At 39.7% G+C, this 17,852-nt stretch overlaps 1 protein-coding gene across 3 annotated transcripts; it reads right to left on the reverse strand.

Moving 5' to 3' along the window:
- Positions 1-13,710: 13,710 nt before the first annotated feature.
- LOC131473882 (otoraplin-like) lies at positions 13,711-17,418 on the reverse strand. 3 transcript variants are annotated; one of them, XM_058651476.1, is made up of 4 exons: positions 16,001-16,362; positions 15,768-15,907; positions 15,409-15,519; positions 13,711-15,300 (listed from the first exon to the last, which is right to left on the reverse strand). In XM_058651476.1, exons 1-4 carry the CDS (start codon positions 16,113-16,115, stop codon positions 15,277-15,279), a joined length of 390 nt encoding a protein of 129 aa, XP_058507459.1. In that variant the 5' UTR covers positions 16,116-16,362; the 3' UTR covers positions 13,711-15,276. The 3 variants fall into 3 exon arrangements, with proteins under 3 accessions (XP_058507459.1, XP_058507460.1, XP_058507458.1); XM_058651477.1 differs by lacking the exon at positions 13,711-15,300 and adding an exon at positions 16,547-17,418 and having other exon boundaries at positions 15,414-15,907; positions 16,001-16,070; XM_058651475.1 differs by lacking the exon at positions 13,711-15,300 and having other exon boundaries at positions 15,414-15,907; positions 16,001-16,452.
- Between the last annotated feature and the right edge of the window lie 434 nt (positions 17,419-17,852).

Consider the following 17,852-nt stretch of genomic DNA (forward strand, 5'->3'; position numbering starts at 1 on the left):
GAGAAAAAGAGAGAGAGAGAGAGAGAAAGAGGACAGAAATAAAAGTCTTGTCTGATATGATTAATTAGCAAAATCACTCACTGTCTTTAAACAAAATAGCATATTTAACACGCTGGTACCACAAATTGTGACGATATGCAGGCACATTTCAAGATTACAGTGTTTTATCACCTTATGTTATGTGATTTAGTCTGACATTTAAGCCTAATTCTGTCATTTTATACATTTTCTCCAGACTGTGTGGCATCTTCCAAAAGGTCATTGAGGTGATGCTTAGCTGCTAATGAAACATAAAGTGGGTTTTATTTGCACAAAACTGGTCTAATTTGTGTAAATAAATAAATAATATATGATTAAAAAATGTGAATAAACAAATAAAAAAATAAGTTATTTCAATCATCCTATTAGAGCAGAAGTCTCACATGGCCCTGCAATTAATTTCTATTCATATTCATTTTGCCTCATAAATGCATTTTTATTGCAAGCTATACATGGTTTCATATCATCAAAGGTGGTTTTATTTTGAAATTCTGTGAAATATCCTCAGGAAAAAAATCTTGCTGCTATTTCACGATGGGAAAACCATGATATCATTTAAGCTCATATTGCCTTCCCCTACTGAAAAGTTGCCTCTTGCCCAAAAGGTTTGACTAATGTCCAGCCTTGATGCTCAGTGTCCCCCAGGTAATTTGAGTTTGAGACCCTCCTTTATTAGAGGATCAGTCACAGTGGTGTCCACTCACACTGTACGTGCCATGCTTTGTTGTCTATTTTCCTCTAAATGGGAACTTAATGTGCAAAATCAATATAATGTTCTGTTGAAGAAGAGCTGAAACTAGCGATTGAGACAATTACCTCGTCAAGAAAAATATTTACTGAATATAAATCAAATTTTCTCAAAGATTTCATTCAAACTGAGTTCTTTTTGCAACACCAAAGCTCTATTCAGACGGGAATAGTTTAACACTGAGGTGGGGTAAAGTAGTTACTACCAGAGTTTCAGTAATGTTTGGTCCGTCCTAATGTGCCATGTAAGATTACAGCGACTTTTTCCTTTGGTAAAAAGGTCTGGAAAAATTACCCCAGGTAATACTAATCCCATTGCGAATAGACCAGCAGTAAATATGTGCGTAAGTGTGAGTGTTTTTGGCAGAAGACAAAACACCCTTCCGAAGAAAAAAGCACTTGTCAGAGGCACCGGACTTCTGATTGCTTTAGGAAATAAACTAAATCCGATAATATCCCGGTAGTTTCCTTCTTGGTCAAAGTTAGCTTTTTAGCTTTTGTCAGTGCTATGTGCGATATCAGAAAGCGACATCATACGCACATGACGACAGGAGGTGACAATGGTCACCCTTAATTTCATTGTACGTTGTACAATGACAATAAAGTTCTATCTATCTATCTATGGTGCATAAATCAGTTGACACCTCCCACTTGTAGTTTTAGCTGATGTAACCCATGTAAAACGAACAGAATAGTGCTTTAGAATGGCCCCCTAGTGGCTATTAAATATAATCTTAATTCCTGGTTGGCTTCAGGTGGAAACCAGTATGTATGGTGATCGAGCAAATCAGAGCGGTGGGGGTAAATTTAGGGGCAAAGGGGGATTTAACTGACGTATGGTTTTACGTTGACATTGTTTGTAACTCATTTGCATCAGCTACACAAATCTGTATCACATATTATGCTGTTTTGTAATCAGATAAATGACTTCAGAGTTTACAGTAAATTCTCATCTGGAGTTCATATTGTGACATTATGTTGATGTGTCTTGGCTGCAGGGGTTAAATTGCCATTACTACTGTCGCTCATGCTGACCGCCCTCATAACATAAATAGAGTCAGACACTGCAGACTCATTTAGATGACAGAACACGGTATAAAAACACCACCTCAAAGTGATTATTCCTCTGACGAAGCAGACTCCTGAGCTTTCCACAGCCAGCCCCGCCTCCTGTCACCTGCTTGTGACATCACCAGTGAAGTCAGCCACCTCCAATCTGATGCCTTTGCAATTATCAGCTTCAGCTGCGTGCTCTGGTGTTTGATGATGCACATTTAACATGTGCCATTTCAGAAAACGTCCGATGAGACGGCCTGACCTTTAAGGCACAACGGGAAATAATCACCGTGTCACTGTCGCGAACCGTGTTAAGCTCCATGTCTCGGCAAGAGAGGTCATCCTTTCCATCTGTTTCTGATAGGCTACAGTCATTAGTTTGAAAGTGTTTGTGTGCCAGTGTACTCATGACTTTGTCAGGACCTTGAGTCCTCATGGAGACCAAAACCTGGTCCTAATGAGGCAGAACCTTGTTACTGAGGAAATGGGTACGCTGAAGATTTAAATTGTGGTTAGGAGTCTTTAAAAATGGCCTAAAAACCTACCTTTTTAAAAAATCCTTTAATCTGTAATTGTTTGTTGTTTTGACTTCTGTTTTTTTTGTTACTTTGGGATTTTTTTAGAATATAAAGCGTTACAAAGAAAATGTTTTATTATTATTATTATGGTTAAGATTAAGGATAAGGCTTTATTTAGGCTGTCCAAATGAATAGCAGTCAATGAGATAGCTTTACGTGTGTGTAGATGTGTGTAGATTTTTCAAGGAACACCACAACAAATAGTTTAATGTTCATCTGCTGCAGCGCTTCTGATATGTTTTACATTGTGTTTGCCTTTGAAAATGACCAGGAAAATAGCTCTCTGTTTACTCGCATGGGTGCCAACTTTGGGCAAAAAATGCATGAGATATTGTCAGAAATGTGACAGATGTATCGCTGAACCGGCTGCCTCATACTGTCCTTTAATTTGTATGCGGGTTACCGTGGAGACCATGGTTTTAAATTACATATTTTAATGTGATTTGTTAAAATAGTTCATCTTTACCTCTCAAAGCTGCTTTACGTTACATATTTGACATTCATTCATCCATTCACGCGCTGTTGGTCATGGCAACGTGGGGTTAAGGACACATCAGCATGCAGACAAGCTGCGAAAGACAACTTGCCCTACCACTGAGTCACCTTCGCCGCCAAAAGTCCACTAGACCATATGGGACTAGAACACACCAATTCGTACTGTGTCTTAAATTATGTTTTAAAACATTCATTCTGAATGAATTGGCTTTACCAGTTTGCTCTGATGGCATATTGTCGTCATTTCTTACATAATGTACCTTTACCTTAGGAGACAGTGTGATAAGGACACTGCTAAAAATGAGCCAAACACTTGGAATGTTGGAAAATAATGAGTGTGAAAAGCCTTGTCAGTTATCAGCTCATCAGTTTGATAGATGTCCCTGTTTTGCTGAAAAAGGCTCAGGTCTGACGTGAAGCTAAAGGACGGGAAACAGGCTGGAGCGACCTTGGTAGGGAGCAATGACGATGCAGCTGTATCATGCAAACAGCATACACAACAATCTGTGTGTGTGTGTGGGTTCTGACGTGCTTTCCATTTTAAAAGGACATTAGGGCTAATGGTAATGGTGTCTCCGAGGTTTCAGAGCCTCTCTCCCGCTCTGGCCCACGGTACAGTAGGAGGCAAAGAGCACAGTCCATTAAGAAAGCAAACAATGGATATTTTTCATAGGCCGCACTGGGCACTGGGTAAACATAACAATGCCGCAAGCAATTAGCAACATATTTTATGTTTTAGCTGTTTACTAATACACAAAATGTTCATATTATCTAATAAAACCTGATTTTATCTTCTTCTTTTTTACAGGAAAGGTTTATATTTCCTGGAATCATTGAAATTAACACTTGATATTAAACCCTTGTTGCTGGAAATAAAGGTAACATCAGATGCAGAGAAATGCTGTGTTTCTTTTGTACGTGTGCATGTGCATTAAGCGCATGGACGAGCATGTGTTTCCATGCGAGTCGGAACGGAAACACACAAGTTTAACACCTTTCACTCTCGGGCACAGATGTGGGAACACGCGTCATTTGATCCAGCCTGGGATTAGCGGCGGCCACAGTCTCTTTGTGGCTCCAACAAACCGCACAGGGATAAACCCGCTGCGCTACCAAACAGTTGTGAAGACGGCACGGCTAATTAGCCGCTCCACACTGCGCGGGTTCGTTTATTTAGCGTAGCCTTGTGCTATTTAATGTAGTGACGGTAATTAACTTGTTTTTTCCACACCACAACTTTATATCCGATGTTATTTAAAGCTGTTCACTTCATTATAATCAGCTCACATATTAAGAGTTTATAGTTCTGCTGGTTGTGTCGCATTAGCTAAATAAAAGCTAACGAGTGCATTTGTAAACTTATACTTTGAAGAAAAATAGATAGCAAGTGCATAATAAATGTGACACAACCAGCACCAGCACTCATAACCAGAGCTAAAACTATCTCTCAATATGTGAAAACACCGTAGTTTATTAACTTTTTTTGTTATCATAGCTATTAGCATATAGCACCCGATACAGCAGAGATGTAGAAACGCATCTGTCGTATCATAAATAAGAGGTTTTGTTGTTGTAATATGTGAAACTTTGAGGTCTTTTTCCTATAAACCGTAACTGTAAGGTGTTTTGGTAAAGGTAGAGTTAAATGAAGTGTATTTTGAAAATGTTGTGGTGGTTTTGCGATATCGTGTGCTTTTCATAATGCTGTAATGTTTTATGAAATGTTGGTGTGTCTTTACCCTTCAGGGCCACCATAGTAGCACCCAATGCTTTTATTTTCTGAAAATATTTTAAGAAATGTTGCTGTGATGCTGCAGTGTGTTTGCCTTCAGGGCCACCATAGTAGAAGTGACAGGAAATGACATAAGGGACTTTGACTCACAATCTAATCACAAACAAGGGTTTGGTTCCTATCCTTAGGGGACATTGAAATGTATAGGTGTTTTTGTGAAATTTTGAAGTCTGTTTACCTTCAGGGCCACCGTAGTAGCAGACAAAGTAGAAACAGGAAATGAAAACAGGAACTTCGGCCCTGTCCAGTCAAAAGCAAGGGTTTTGTTCCTGCCCTTTTTGGTAATCTCTGTAAATGTAAGTGTTTGCTGTGATGTTGTGTTGTGTGAAATGTTGTGGTCTTTTCTTTTGTGTTGCTGTGTTTTAAGTAATGTTGGAGCGTGTTTACCTTCAGGGCCACCGTATTAGAAGTGACAGGAAATGACAGAGACTTTGACTCACAAACTAATTTAATCTAATATAATCTAATCACAAACAAAGATTAGGCTCATATCGTTTTGGTAAACTGTGAAATGTTGTAGTGTGTTTACCTTCAGGGCCACCGTAGTAGCACACAATGCTACTCAGAAGTAGAAACAGGAAATCAGGAATGCAGAGGTGTTTTTGTGTAATTTATGAAAATGTAGTGTTTGTATAATGTAGTGTTTTGTAACACCGTTGTGTGTTTTTTCAAAGTGTTGTCGTGCGTTTACCCTCAGGGCCACCGTACTTAACACCTCTTACGAGTCCAACCTGTCGTTGTAAAACCAGGCTACGAGGAGCAGAGTAAATAAACCCTGCACACGCAGCTCCAGCCGGGTCAATAAAGCTACGAGCCCAAATGCATTTAGAGCTCCTCGATGAGGCTGTGATTGTTCATCCTGCCTGTGCGATTTGCGAGGATACCCCCAGTCAATCAATAGCAGGAGGACCATTAACGGAACCAGTGATGCTGAACATGATAGGGAGGGTGGGGACGAGAGTGGCTGAAAAAAACAGGATGTCATTTTATTCTGTTAAACTGTCCTCTGAATCTCATTTTTTTACTTTGCGTCTCACATGAAAAACATACACAGTGACGCATGTAACCGCCCACTGCAGTGCACTGGGGTAATACCTTTAATGTATGCATGTTCATGCGCCGTAGTTATGACAGGACGTTCAGCAAATGGAGTAATGCATGACTTCTCGATCAACATAATGAAAGCTTGTATTAGTTTTTTAAATCACTGTCAGTCGTGTGGGGACAAGCCTCGGCTGACTGCAACACTGAGATATGGAAGTGAAAAGAACATGACAAAAACGCTAAAGGACAAACCCCGGCTTGACACAGTACATCGAGATTAAAGCGGGATTATAATTCAGTGATCAAACATCGTTACTTTCACCAACACCAGAACGATGTAGCTCAGAATATTCATTTATTGTGCACTGTTAAAGGTCGAGTATGTAACATTTGGGAGAGTTTTTACTGGTATGATATAAAAATGCTTGTATTTGCTTTTAAATGTTAATCGTTTCATTGTTTTCGTACCTTCCGTACGGGCCTTGCCTCTTGCCTTTTGGAAGCCTCCGTTTTGTTTTGCTATGAACAGACAAGTCAGTCAGAACGTGTGCTATTGTTGTTGTTGGGGATTTTTCTGTTACCAAAGCTTTGGAAACTGGTGAAGACGTCTATCTGCTGTCAGTAATTAGTTAAATTGGAAGGTTTTACGGATGTAAAAGTAAAATATTTTGGCATCTAATTTTGTCTTAATCAGCTATTACAGCTTTAACTACCAGTAACAAACTAGAACAGCATGAAATCTCAACTTCATTTTCTTGTAATAAGTAAAACTTTCTTAAATTTTGGCCAGTTTTGTCAGTTTTTTCCTCGTTTTAAGGCACCTTACAGTCTGAGGGTTTCTAGATCAGATTTACAAGCTAGTTTTTAAGTACTCTTGATCGCCCCATTGGCAGATTATTTTTCTTAAATCAAGAGAATTGAAATCAGTTGAAGAAAATGTGGTATATTTCTAGGGTTTCTGTTTTTTGCAGTTTATTTATTATATTATTATAACCTTAACATATTTCATTAGAACCTGGACAACACAAACTGTTTCTGTAATGTTGGTGAAGGTCCTCAGTCATCCACGTCATAGCCTTCTTCGGTAGTTAGCTGTGGGCAACTGGACTTTCCTTTCACCTCTCATCCAAGAGGCTTCTTCAGTTCGGATTAACTGGTGGGAAGAACAAGATATTTTAACCTCTGAGACTGTGATATTTCTGGAATGATCTGCTCTCGGCTCCAACAGTATCTAAAGCCCTTATTTCCACCAAAGGGAATGGTTCGGTTTGGCATAGTACAGTACATATTTAGTTGTGTTTCCATTAGGAATAGTACCAAAATAACCAGCCCCAACCGTTTCAATCTTTGTCACTCTTGCCTTGGGGTACCAGACTAAAATGGTACGGTACGGTCAAGCTGCACCCTTGACTGGTGTTTCTTCAACACTGGCAGTCTGTTCTCATACAATGTTGTTGTTGTCGCACTGCTACGACATCGGGCACAGCCCACACGGCGCCTACCAAGTAAAGGTACTGTTCTCAGCGCTTTACTGTACCAAACTGAACCGTATTATGATGGATAAGGTCAGACGGTGGAACAACAGTACACCAATCAAACCCTTCAACTTAAAGTTAGCAGGATGAGTTTATCAGAGAAAGAGAGATGACCGAAGATTAGAAATTATCCTCAGAGTTGTTATTGTTGTACAATCCACCCACGTCATTTCATTTCAGAACAACAGGGCATGAAAAAACACTATGCTGTGCGTTCACACACGTGCCGTGCACAGTGTCAGACGGGGAGAGAAAACCCTGCAACACACACAATGTTGCCTCGCCACGTAATTGCCTTACTTAGCCTCGCTGCCTTTGTAATGGGTAATTGCTTGTAATGACAAACATGAGGTCTATTCATAGCTCAGAGGCTGGTGCAAAAACATTTGAAGAAAAGGGGGACGTAGAAGATGGAGGCTTTCCCCTACGATTCTGAAATGATGGAAGCCTTTAGTTCTGATGCAGAAAGACTTGTCTGGACAAAATGGACCCCTTTGCGTGTTTCTAAGAGCCTTCACAGCATCAGCTACTCAAAGTAAGAGGGGATTAAAGATTCCCGTCTCTGTTGAAGCTAAATAGCTTTTAAAGAAAAATTAAGTACAGGGAATTGCTTTCATCTACTGATTTAGCGGTAACACTCAGAAAAACACTGACTTAGTGGGAATTGATTGTGTTAAATGTAGACGTGTCAGCAGACAGCTTTCTTCAACACTTGCAGCTCTGTGTGAAAGACGTGAAGAGATGTGAGCGACACATGACGCGGAGGTCACGTGTCGTCATCAAAGATCAAAAAAGAACTTTCAAGACACTTGCTTCTCTGCAGTAAGAAAGTTCTTTTTCCTAAAGGTCAGACATTTATCTCACTTTCTGACACAAAAGAGCCTCAGAAATCAAGAAATTGCTCATCCATCCATCCATTCATTGTCTATCAAGATCGGGTCTCGGGGGTAGCAGGTCTAGAAGGGGGCCCCAGACTTTCCCTTTCCTGGACACATCGTCCAAACCTTATTGTGGGATCCCCAGGCTCTCAGGCCAACTATAGGCCTTCATCCCAGAGTGTCTGCTCGTCATGATTTCGGGTTTTTGGAGCGTATCAGACATCTTGTTTTCTCAGTCCTGTGACTCTTTGGTCCAACTATTTAGCCAGTGTGTTGTTTTGTGTTTTTGTCACTAATACCCATTCCCATCAGTCAAAAAAAGACGACATTTAATCACATATTAAGCTAATTTTCTTACCAATGAGAATGTTTATTGTTGGCATTCACTACCAGGTCAAATGACGCTTCTACATCTGCTCTATTTTTCCAATTTCCAGTGAGATGCTACAACACACACTCATCTTGCGGCCTGTTAGCATAGGCTTACATTTTAAAACATGGGACAGTGCTCAGTGTCATTTATTTCATCAATTGATTCCTTAAATTAAGACATTGTGCGTTAAAATCTATTGTTTTGTTTAGTGTTTTCCAGGTCGCAGCCATGTTTGTGCTACTGTTTCTCAGCAGAAGTTAGCTGCATGTTACACACTGACCACTTCCACATCAAACTATTCCATTAAAATTAAAAAAAGGACTGAGTAATTTGTTCCATTGTGTAAGTTTATCAGCTGCTCCTTCCTAAAATGCAGGGTTTAAATCCCCTCTGAAGAAGCAGCTAGAAGGGAGTGCTGAGCTGTTTGAAGGGCTGGAACACACCAGACATGAAATCAATGTTTTCTTTGTGCGGTTGTGTGACAGAGAAAATGGGTGGAATTACACTCGCTTGGGCAATAACATCAAACAGACCCGCGGTTCCAAGCAAAGTAAGAAGGATAAGTACAGGGAAGACAGAGTACTGTGGAAGTGGCACTTGTCGTTTTTATTCTTGAACCACGCGCGGGGTGGCAGCAGAACATGTGACATTCTGTGACATCGTGACACAAAACCAGGCTGACAAACGGGGTTTTAACCGTTAATCGAGTGAGAAAGACGCAGTCAGTGACTGATTCTTGATGACTGATCGATCGAGTACAAACAAGCAGAGCTGGCATTTTCTGACACCGCTAAAGAAAATTTGAGACGACAAGTTCGATTATTTGTGCACCTTTAAGACACTTGTGATCAAGTCCGTCACCACAAACACATTCCTACATCTATACAGCCTCTGGTTCTGATAACACTGTTGACACTTTGCATTATATAGCAATACTCGACTTGACTCGACTCGTTATTTTTTGGTACTTAAAAGCCAGAACTAGAGCGAAAAACATCTCTTTCTGGGACTTCAGGTTCATGTCCATAAGTAACTTTCCCCACTATTTTTGGATTCCCAATCAATACACTGGAAAGAGATGCTTTATATTGTTAATATGGACTTTGAACATGTTGTGACAGGTTTCACTAAGGTAAAAGGTGATGCTAACAGTCGGAGGATGAATGCATATTGTAACGTTGCACCAGAAATGGAGCAGAGTGTGTTTACCTGGGTCATGTGTTCCCACTGAAGCCAATTAAAACCCATGTGAACTGCCGAGTCGTGTGAATACCAATTAAACACATTTCAAATCTATTTAAACACATCATTAAATAGGTTTTTTGACCAGAGGGAATTCGGTTTTGTTTGCTTTGTATGAACAAATTGAAGAAAGAAAGAAGTTGTTTTTTTAAATCATTCTCACCACCATCTTTCTGCAGATCTGGCATAGTACTGGTAGGGAGTGAGCAGTGTCTGTTTGTTTTTTAAGAGGATGTACAGTAGTTTAAGAACAAAGTCTTTCCCTCAGTCTGAAATGTCACACTCAGGTGCTAACCAGACCTGAGGCTGTGTTGCTGGGTGTTAAAGTGTGGATGAGACACCGGGTATGACACACACACACACACACACTCATGTCTACAGTAGCCTGCATTTGGCAGCTGCTCCTTTAAGCAGCCGGAAACACACACACACACACATACACACACACACACACACACACATACATCAATCATCATCTGTGACAGTGCCCCTGCCTGTCACTATGGTAACTCCCTGAAGCTACAACTGTCTGATAACAGATTGACTTCTGGTTGATTTTGGCCTATTAATTTACACACAGACACAGACACAGACACAGACACACACACACACACACATTGATAAAACTGTTTATTAACGACAGAATTACAGCCCACATGTAAATATTCTGTGTAACGATGCTAATTCAATTAACATGACCTCACCAGACAGAGTGATTCTTTTCTTCCTCTCAGACGTTTGTTTTGTTTTGTTTGTTTTTTTTTCTCCCTGAGTGTCAGTTAATGGCGGACATCCACGTGTGAAACAGGTTTGTATTGATCCGGCCCGAGAATGGGACACAGGTGATTGATCGTAACATGTGACGGCTACGTTTCCTAAACTGATCAGCCGCGTTTTTGCCTTTCTGAGAATGCCTCAGGCGGGAAAAAAACAACAACAAGCTAATGACAGTTACGTGATTGTGGAGGCAGTGCATGCAGCAGACATGTTAAAGGGTGAAGCAGTTTCCATGAGATAATATCCTGGGACCTGGACACTCGCTCGCATGGATAACGTGGCCGTCGGCAAGGACAGAGGGAACATTTCAGCCATTTAAAGCCCACATAGACCGGAAGCTCCAATTAACGCTGCGTTTGTGTGTGTATCTGCGTCATGACCTCGTTTATGAAACCCTAAAGTTTCAGAACAAACAGTTCAGCCACTGCTGAGAAAATAGGGTTGTATTGTTTTCCTGGGCTCTGCGAAGCGGATCGGCACTTCCCTATGCTGATGATGTCATCAGTATACCTCACCACTCCTCTCACCACCGTAGCGCCTCCCGGTGCGGGCACTAGTCTGGGCACTCCTGGTTGCGTACATTCAACCGCAGAAGAAGAAGAACTACTCTCGTTGTAGCTGCTGAGATGCAGAGCATCCACCGTGCCAGAGGGGGAGCTATGTATCTGAGAGCTGGCCCACCAATTACGTCACTTCCAGGTACCTGGCCAATCACAGGACAGTGGGAAAGCTCTCGTTGGCTGGCCAATTACAACACAGTCCACGTTCTGGGGGTGTGGTTTTGGTCTGAAACAGCGCGGCTGCTGAAGCGTCAGTGAGGAGATATTTTGATCGGCTCATTTGCAGCGACTAGGAGGTTTTTAACCATGAAAACAAGTTAATATATGTAAGTAGACCTCCATAACTAACATATATGTGTGATACAAGCATTCGATGTCACCTTTAACAAAATGTTCACCTTATAAAAGCTTCTCTATTATCTTAACAATGTTTGTATTGCTTTATCTCAGCCATTAGCCGACCTATTCCAACAGCAGAGTGGGGTTTGTGTCATTTTTCTAAATCACACACTCCCTGCACCAAAGTCCATAGAGAAAATCAGCGATTTTACACCATGGCACGCAGGAGTTGTTGATCCACTGCCACATCCATCAGTTAGTTCAAATGTGTTTTGTAAGTTTCTTTGCTTGAAAATCCTTAGTCCAAATTTACCAAAGTGATACAAACTTACCAAACAAGGCAACAGTAGACCACAAGCCCCTGTGTGTCCCCGAGCTAAAATCGTTGATTTTCTCCATGGGGTTTGGTGCACGATTTCAAAACTGTATTTCCCAGCCAGAAAAGTGGCAAAAAATCCCCCTTATAGACTTAAGCAGTAGATTGTATTAGGTGTAATCAGCAGTGATAACATGTCCCAGCCTCAAACAACCACACTTAAAAAAAGAACAGAACGATCCCTTTAAGAATCCGTCTGAAACGGCGGAGATATGGAATCAAATCTTTGTGCTTGGAGTCGTCCTTGATCAAAATGAAACGTGGCTTTGTTTAATCCACCGTTTTAAGTGGGCAACATTTTGATTGAGATGCTATATTTAGCGCTGTGTTTGGGTGAGGGCTGTAATCATAAAGACAAGAAACTCCTGATGAGTCAGAACCAATCAAAAAGAGATTTAACTCTTCTGGAAAGAGCTTTAACAAAAACAGACATGTCAGGCTGTATTTAATCATAACAGTTCTTTGAAAAGCTGCGTATGTGTGTGTGTGTGTGTATGTGGAAAATACAATCATATCAGACTTTCACGAATGGAAATATGCAAAATTTATTATGCACTACATACACAATAATGGCACTTCATGGGGAAAATACACGTGAAGTAGCTTGAAATCAAAGCCTCAAAGGTCTCATTATGAAAATGAAGAGCGTCCGTGAGTCCTCTGAAGGACTGGCCTTGAATACTTCGACAGATTTCAAAGGCAACAGGAGCCATCCAACCAAGCTTTTAGCAAAACCACAGTAGTATTGATCTAAACGACAAAAAACCAAAACGCTTGTTTTTATTAGAATTACATCTGGTATTCAAAAGAAATAGGTTAAGCATCAACGCTAACTAACAAAAAGAAAAACCTGGACAATTCTGAAAACGGAGCTTTTTTGTGCTGTTTATCATTTTAGTTTTATGGTTGAAGAAGAAATCGTACCAATAAAGTGAAAAGGCAGCGTCATTATCGCTCTAATGTAAGTTTCCCTCTGAATAAAGACTCTCACAAAAGAAAGTCTCCCTCAGGTTTATTATTTCTATGCTGCTGTAATCCCGATCTCAACTGTATTAAAGAAACAGTTTATTTGTTGTTTTATCTCATTATTAGACAGAATGTTGGTCATTTCTCGACTAATGATTTTGCTCATATGTCAAATGTGTTTAGCCTCAAAGAATAATTATTGTCCTCACTTTCATAAGAGTTGGAATATCATGGGATGGGACGTCAAAATGAGTAATGACTACTTATTTTAAATTGACACTTTTTTTTATTCCATATTTGTTACTTTTTTACTTTTTTTTCTGTATTGTTTCACTAAGAATAAGTTTAATATGATAAAACTATTCCATTTGAAGACAAAATGATCCATTGGGTTTGTGTTTGGCACACTTTTGGACCAAATTGATGGTGATATCTGGTGATATCCTCACTAAAAACCTTGGTGGAGGATTTGCCCTTTGCTCAAATTCTATCACATGTGGTACATTTGTCGTCAAGGAGTTGCTGAAGGGGATCAATGGCATCTATGTGCATCATTGTTAGCATGGTGTTATTCTCTGTTGAGAATAGAAATGACACTTTTCTCCTTTGGTTTACTCAAAGACACAATATTCTATATTTTTCTGCCACTGATTATACATCCTCTGAGGTTCCCAGACGTCCTTAAGAACATGCATATGAACCTTAACATTGTGGAGCAATTCTTCATTTACTTTGGGTTTATGTCTTATAGGCGGTTTTTCTCTGAAAATGTGGTCAGAGCTGAAATGAGCTGAACAGGTTAAACACATACAAAAGGCTTATTCAACTAAAAGCAGAGCAATTATACTTTATCCAAACATAATTATGAGTTACTGTATTCATAGTTTCATTGAATTTAATTTAAAAAACAAACTGAAACGTTACACAGTGGACCTTTAATGTCATTAGATTTACCGTTCATGAATGGGTGCACAAGAGAGGGGCAATTGAGTCACATTAATTAGCCACAGCATATTTTAATGAAATCCCTTGTGCTGCTTATAATCGTCTTACATGACTAATTGTATTGAATACATTTCATAAAGCAAATGTGCTATTGTGCTGTTAGTTTTTTTCCCCCTAAAGATTAAGCTTATTTTAACAGAAAAAAGGAAAAAAGAAAAAGATAAGCAGTGGAGTTATTTCCCTGGTGTTTAGAATGAATCATAACTCTCTGTGTCTGGCTTTATTTGACAAAGGACGTCTCAAACAGCAGAGAAGAAACCTTGACACAGCAATAAAACAGACGTTATCAGCGTTACAAATGGAGTTTGGTAATATGTTTGCAACAGGAGAGGATTTACCACAGAAAATTCAGCTCTCGTCTCTTGATATTAAAGCTGATATAGTGAATATATATTGGATAAAACAGAAATGTCCAACCGTGAACAGTCAATTAAGCACATTTTCAGTCGTCTATGTTTTGTATTGATGTGGAAAAACAATGTTTATTGAGCAAAATGTCCCTTTTAACCCTTTAACACCAAGTGTATCGCAGATGACATGTTTGACTGATGACTTTTCATTACCGTAATTACGCAACAGATTGTGCAATTGGAAAAATTGAGAAGTTGCACGCCAAAGCCAACATGTGGTTATTGCGGTTATTTCACTCGCAGGAAGTCGTCAAATCAGCGTCTTTGTTGCCAAATTTGACGTGAAAAATCTGATGTTCGTGTTCAGCTTGTGACGAGGCGTCAGATCTGTTAGTTTCTTGTGTTAGTTTAGGTTTAAAGTCGCGTTAAGTTCATGTCACTTTTGGTGTTGGGTTTGATTTTTACTTCCCCTTTTATTTTGGTAAACATCCATGTCTTCCTGTCGCGTTGTTTCTCCATCAGTCTCGACACATCTCCCCTAATTCCCTCATGCACTTCACCTGGTGATCCTTAAGTAATCACTCGCACCTGCCCTTGATTCCCTCTCCCCTATATAGTGTCCCCAGTCCCTCTGTCATGTGACAGTGCGTCGTTTATGCTTCCAAGAGAACACGTCAGCGTTTTGCCTTTTGTTTAGTAGCTCTAATGCTAAGTATAGTCTAGTTTATTTTCTACTTCAAAGAAGAAGTGATTTTGATTTTGCCTTGTTTTGTCCTTCAAGAGAAAACAATAAATACTCTTGAATCTTTCATCGTGCACCCTCCCTAACACAGCTACAGGGTTTTGTCTCAATAAAACCATTTTTCTTTATTTTAAGTTGTTAATACACTATTTTAACATGCAGTATATTGTAAATAACTGCCAGATATTGAAAGTTATTTGGGGAAAAAAGGGTCAAAAGCACTTTTTCTCATCCGTTTATGGTTAAAATAAGCAAAAAAAAAAAAGTCCAGACAGACATTTACAGACTTAAGTGTTAAAGGGTTAAGACAAGAAAGACGGTGTCCAAGTTTTCATTCCAGTGGGAGACATTGTCACGAAATAAAGCTTTGCTCTGTCATGACTTAATCACAGACAAAGTCCCCCGCCTGAAAGACACAAATAAATATGATTGAATTAATGTCACGTAAAATGGAAAGAGAATTTAAATGTTAAATAATACAAGATTTTTCAAAGAAAGACACAAAAGTACGCACAGTCGTCGAGGTTGTAACTGTGCTCATTGCAAACTGGAGTTTCTCTGTCACCACAGTCGCAGGGAAGTATCCGGTCCTGCCCATCTGGTCCACGTAGCGCTCACTGTAAACCTGCCAGTGCAAAATAACAAGGCCTCTCTCACAAATTAACATGCATCACATTGTATATGCCACACACACACATTCAATTCAAGCTCTCACAGGCCAAAACGGGGGCATCATTTAAAAAAAGATCTATTAATATTAAACCAAATGTCTGTCGTGACATTTTGTGTTTCGCCAGAAAACGGATGGCACATCTGTTTGTCCCAGCTGCTGCTGCTGCTGCTGCTGCTGCTGAATAACAAGTGTGCACTTACACTTCCAAACCAGAAGACTCCGGCGCCCTCCTCTGGCACGAGTTTAGAATACACATAAACCGTCTGACCCTTCTTGATGTTGAGGAATCGGCAGTCGGGGGCGATGAAGTCATCTGTGGCCGTGGCCATAGACAGGGTAGCTGGTGAAGCACAGAAAAAAAACCTTGACATTTATTGTTATTTTTTAAAAAATAAATAAGCAAATTCTTCACAGTTTGCATGCTGTGACTTACTTGAGCATTCTTCGTCGCCACACATCTTGTCGTCTGCTAGTTTATCCATGACGACGGCCCTTGCCGTGTGCTGCAGCAGTCCCACGCAGAGGACAAACACCAGAGGACAAATCATGACGGCGTCGTATGTGTGCGTGTCCGTGTGCAGATGTGAATGTTGACACTTTTAAAGAACTTAAGGCTATAAAAGATCTCTCTAAACACTGCGAGGGGCAGGACTGGATGGGCTCAACCTCGACATCACAGCCAATCACTGCAGAGTTTCAGGAATGCCACATTCTGAAAGTATTTCATTTCCCTTCAGGGGCAGTTGAGCAACTTTTTCTCTTCTTGGTTTTTGTTTTTGTTCAACTTATTCTGTCTCTTTACAGAAACAAGCAGATTCTTTGGTAAACTTTGGTAAAAGAGCAAATCCCAATGTAGGAATACAACATTGGGATGTTTTGGGACAGACTTAAGTGTCCCATAAGTGTCCCAACTCAACCACTTATTAAAAGTCAACTTACTCACACTTTTGAGGGGAACTTGCCATGCATGAAAACTCACCAAACATGGTTGGCACATCAGGACCTGCGAAGATTACAATGTGACCGAGTTTTAGGGCGATTCCGATGAATTCCGCAGGAATTGTCGTAAAAAGCACAATTTCACATTTTGCGTTCCCACTAGCCAGGCGGATGCCCGCCCTCACCTTCCTCTGATCTGAACGTGTGGGTTACTGCGTAAAGCAATGTTTGCAGGAACTTGTGAAGTGAAGAGCTTGGACTGTGATGAAGAACTTTGAACTGTGGAGGGCAGCATTACACCTCTCAGTGGACGGTAATCCAGGGGGATTAAAGAAGATGAGGAGTGAGAAGTAAAGACAACTGAGGACACGTGAAAGCAGTTATTTTGGTTATGATGAAAAAGGATGAGACTAAGTTTTGATACTATTTCTACTTTTCTACATGAGGACAGTTGATGGGACAAGATGGAGGCAGATTATCATCAACTGTGGCGACCCCTATGGGTCACCAGAAGCCGTAAAAAGAAGAATAAATCTCAATCACAAACCTCCCCCCATGTGTCCTCTTAACCACCCACAGCGGTCAATATAGTTTGGATCGATACTGTATGAGTCATAGGTTCAACAACCACATCACTGTCCACTCACTGAGACGTTTCAGGGGATTGCACCACACAAGAGCTTGTGGTTGTTTGTATCTAATTAAACAAATCACAGAAAAATAAGTGGGTTTATTTACTTATTTATAGGCAACATAATGTGGTATTGTAATAATAAGATTTATTTATATGTGATTTATGACATTGACATTCCAATGGATAAATTAATTATTGAGCAGCATATTAGCGGAGAATCATAATGAGAAACTAAGTCTTAATTATTACACCAAGTCCTAAAAATTAGATACTAAATCATACTAATGAGATTCTTTCTCATAACTACAATTTACTATGACTTAATACATATATGTATATATATATATATATATACATATATGTGTGTGTATACATATTTTGAAGCGCTTCCATATTAATAAAGTATAAGAACAGCGATAAATTGACAATACTTATCAATGAAAAGAGGAATATTACAGTATAAACACATACAAATTAAAACATATATTGTATAAAGGTAGAAAAACGATGAATAAACATTAAAGTATGAAGAAAAATAAGTAAATATACATATATAAAGTGATTACATCTTCTTGCATCATTTTTTTGACAACTACAATAAGAGTTCCAAAGTCTTTTCAAATAAATCATCATTTCCTCTTTCGTCTGATGCAAGGAAATGCAAAACAAAACGGCGCAAGTATGGGTGCGCGCGATGTTTCTACCTAATAAG

The sequence above is a fragment of the Solea solea genome, chromosome 15 (genome assembly GCF_958295425.1).
Source record: "Solea solea chromosome 15, fSolSol10.1, whole genome shotgun sequence".
Classification (NCBI taxonomy): Eukaryota; Metazoa; Chordata; class Actinopteri; order Pleuronectiformes; family Soleidae; genus Solea; species Solea solea.